A 2,529-nucleotide genomic window follows, 5' to 3' on the forward strand; every position below is an offset into this window, starting at 1 on the left:
GTTAATAATTGTTAGAAAGAATAATTTAAATGTATTTTTAATGGTTACTTAATTATAAAAAAAAAACTTTATTGATAATATTTTTATTAATGTTTGATTATTATTGATCGTAACAAAAATAGCCACCAATAAAACATTACCAATAAAGCCTTTTTTGATAATTAAATGGCTGTCAAAAATGCTTTAAACCATCTTCTAATCATTTTAGCTTTTTTCCACAAATAGTAATGGTAAAAAGTATCCTATATATTAAAATAATTATTTTTAATGGCTATTAAAATTATTTATTGTATAGATTTTTCTAACATTGAAAACATTATATTTATGTTGTTAATTATTACGCCTATATAGTTTTTCTAAAATCTAATTACCCAGATGATAATATTATACCGTTAGTTTATTAAAATTTAAAAATATTATCTGCACACATAAAATTAGTTATTAAATTAGACATTAAATATTTGTGAATAAATATATATTATTTAATTTATTTTAAATTATATTTTAATATATATTTAAATAAATGACTGATTTAGTTACTCGTTTTTTTATATAAGTAATATGATTGACTAAAATTAATCTGAGTGTCTTGCATATATAGTTAGGTTGTATTTTGTACTAAGGGAGCTTTTGAATTTTGCAACTAATTAAACACTACTATTCAAATTTTGATTTTTCTTTATTTCAACGGATTGATTCATGTATTTCTATTCCAACTATAAGTGTGTCTATAAAATTAAATTCTGAGAGTTTTGTATCTACTAAAAATTATTCCAATAAAAAAAAAGATCCCCACCACACCTTGGGCAAAAGATATATAAGTATGCACAAGTGGTATCGCATTATAGATATCTCATCACATGGATTTATTGATGAAAGACAACGACTAACCACTTCACAACCTTGCACACTAAGCTTTTGATTATTGATTCTTGTGTCTCACTACTACTACTACAACATAAACATTAATATTATGTATGCGTTGTCCGATTAACTTTAAGAGGAATGATTGGTGAAGTAGATGGTATTAGGTATGTATAATTAAGGATTTTGTTATCATGTGCTTTTAAGGACATAAATTAAATATATCATAAAAAAAATGTTTTAATGTTATTTATTATAAAAATATTTTATGTTTATAATTATAAAAACAATAAATAATATTAAAATATTTTCTTATAATATATTTAATTTATGTCCTTAAAACATATAATAATAAAATCTTATAATTAACAATAAATTTAATTATATCTTGATCCTGCTGCCGATTGGTCGTGCTTTACACATGGCCTCCAATGGAATTAATTTTGGTGTGGCTGCTCCTTCATCCTCCCTCATATCAATCTCTTCATTCTCTACTAATGTTTTCCATTCAAAGCACTGAATCAATAATCCCAAAGTTAAGCCCATTGTACGATACGCTAACCCTAATCCAGGGCAAGCTCTCCTTCCCAATCCAAAAGCAAGTAGCTTATTAGCTTCTCCATCTTTTTCAAACCTCTCAGGGTTAAAACATTCGGCATCATCACCCCAAATTTTAGGATCTCTATGAATAGTCCATGCACTAGTCAATACTATAGTGCCACGTGGAATTGTGAATCCTTCAATGTTGCACTCATCAGAAGATACATGAGGCAATAGCAATGGGCCTGGAGTGTACAACCGAAGTGTCTCATAGATAATGTTTTGAAGGTATGGAAGATTTGGAATGTCTGACTCATCTATTAAACGATCGCTGCCTACCATGGTATCTAATTCATTCATTGCTTTCTTGAAGATTCCCGGATGATTTAATAGAGCAGCCAGTGCCCACTCCATAGTCACAGCTGTTGTGTCCGTTCCACCAATCAGCATATCCTACACACAATTCAAATCAAGTTGACTAACATTTACTTATTAGCTAGCAAGATTTATTTTAATAGAAATATTTGGTAACCAAAAAAGTTAAAATCAGTTATTAATTATTGTAATAATTAATAAATAATAAAATAAAAAATAAATTTTGACTATTTTTTTTATTTCCTTAATATTATCATTATTTTAATAAAATAGAAAGATCATCATCAAATATTTTTTATAAAAAATACAAAAAGTCGTAATGATGATTAATATTACGGTCAATATTTAATACAATAAAAAAAATTCAGAATTTTAAAAAATAACAACATTCAAAATTCAATTAAAAAATATTTAAAATTCAAACTCAACAAAAAGTCATATTTAATGTGTTTTATACTGAATTTATTTAGCAATTTACTATAGTATTAGTTGAAATTAGTTGCTATAGTATTAGTATTTTAGTGATGCTTTAGTAGAAAAGGCAGTTAAATAGTTGGATATATTTTGTTAATAAAATTTCAGGGTTAAAAATTTGTTTGTAAACAGTTGGATATATTTTGTTAAATTTTTTATTTTATATTTTATATATACGTTCCTATATATACACGTTGTATTCACATTAAATAAAAATTTAGGCACATAAATTGGCTGAAAATATACACATTCATAATTATGATATCTTTTAATTTG

The 2,529-nt window shown here is 25.3% G+C and overlaps 1 protein-coding gene across 1 annotated transcript in view; it reads right to left on the reverse strand.

Moving 5' to 3' along the window:
- Window positions 1-1,171: 1,171 nt before the first annotated feature.
- LOC107482086 (isoflavone 3'-hydroxylase) overlaps window positions 1,172-2,529 on the reverse strand; it is a 2,496-nt gene continuing 1,138 nt past the window's right edge. The window contains exon 2 of the mRNA XM_016102475.3: window positions 1,172-1,857. Coding sequence (XP_015957961.1) covers window positions 1,246-1,857 — 612 coding nt within the window. The 3' untranslated portion in view covers window positions 1,172-1,245. The remainder of the gene's footprint in view (window positions 1,858-2,529) is intronic.

This window comes from Arachis duranensis, chromosome 3 (genome assembly GCF_000817695.3).
Source record: "Arachis duranensis cultivar V14167 chromosome 3, aradu.V14167.gnm2.J7QH, whole genome shotgun sequence".
NCBI classification, from domain to species: domain Eukaryota; kingdom Viridiplantae; phylum Streptophyta; class Magnoliopsida; order Fabales; family Fabaceae; genus Arachis; species Arachis duranensis.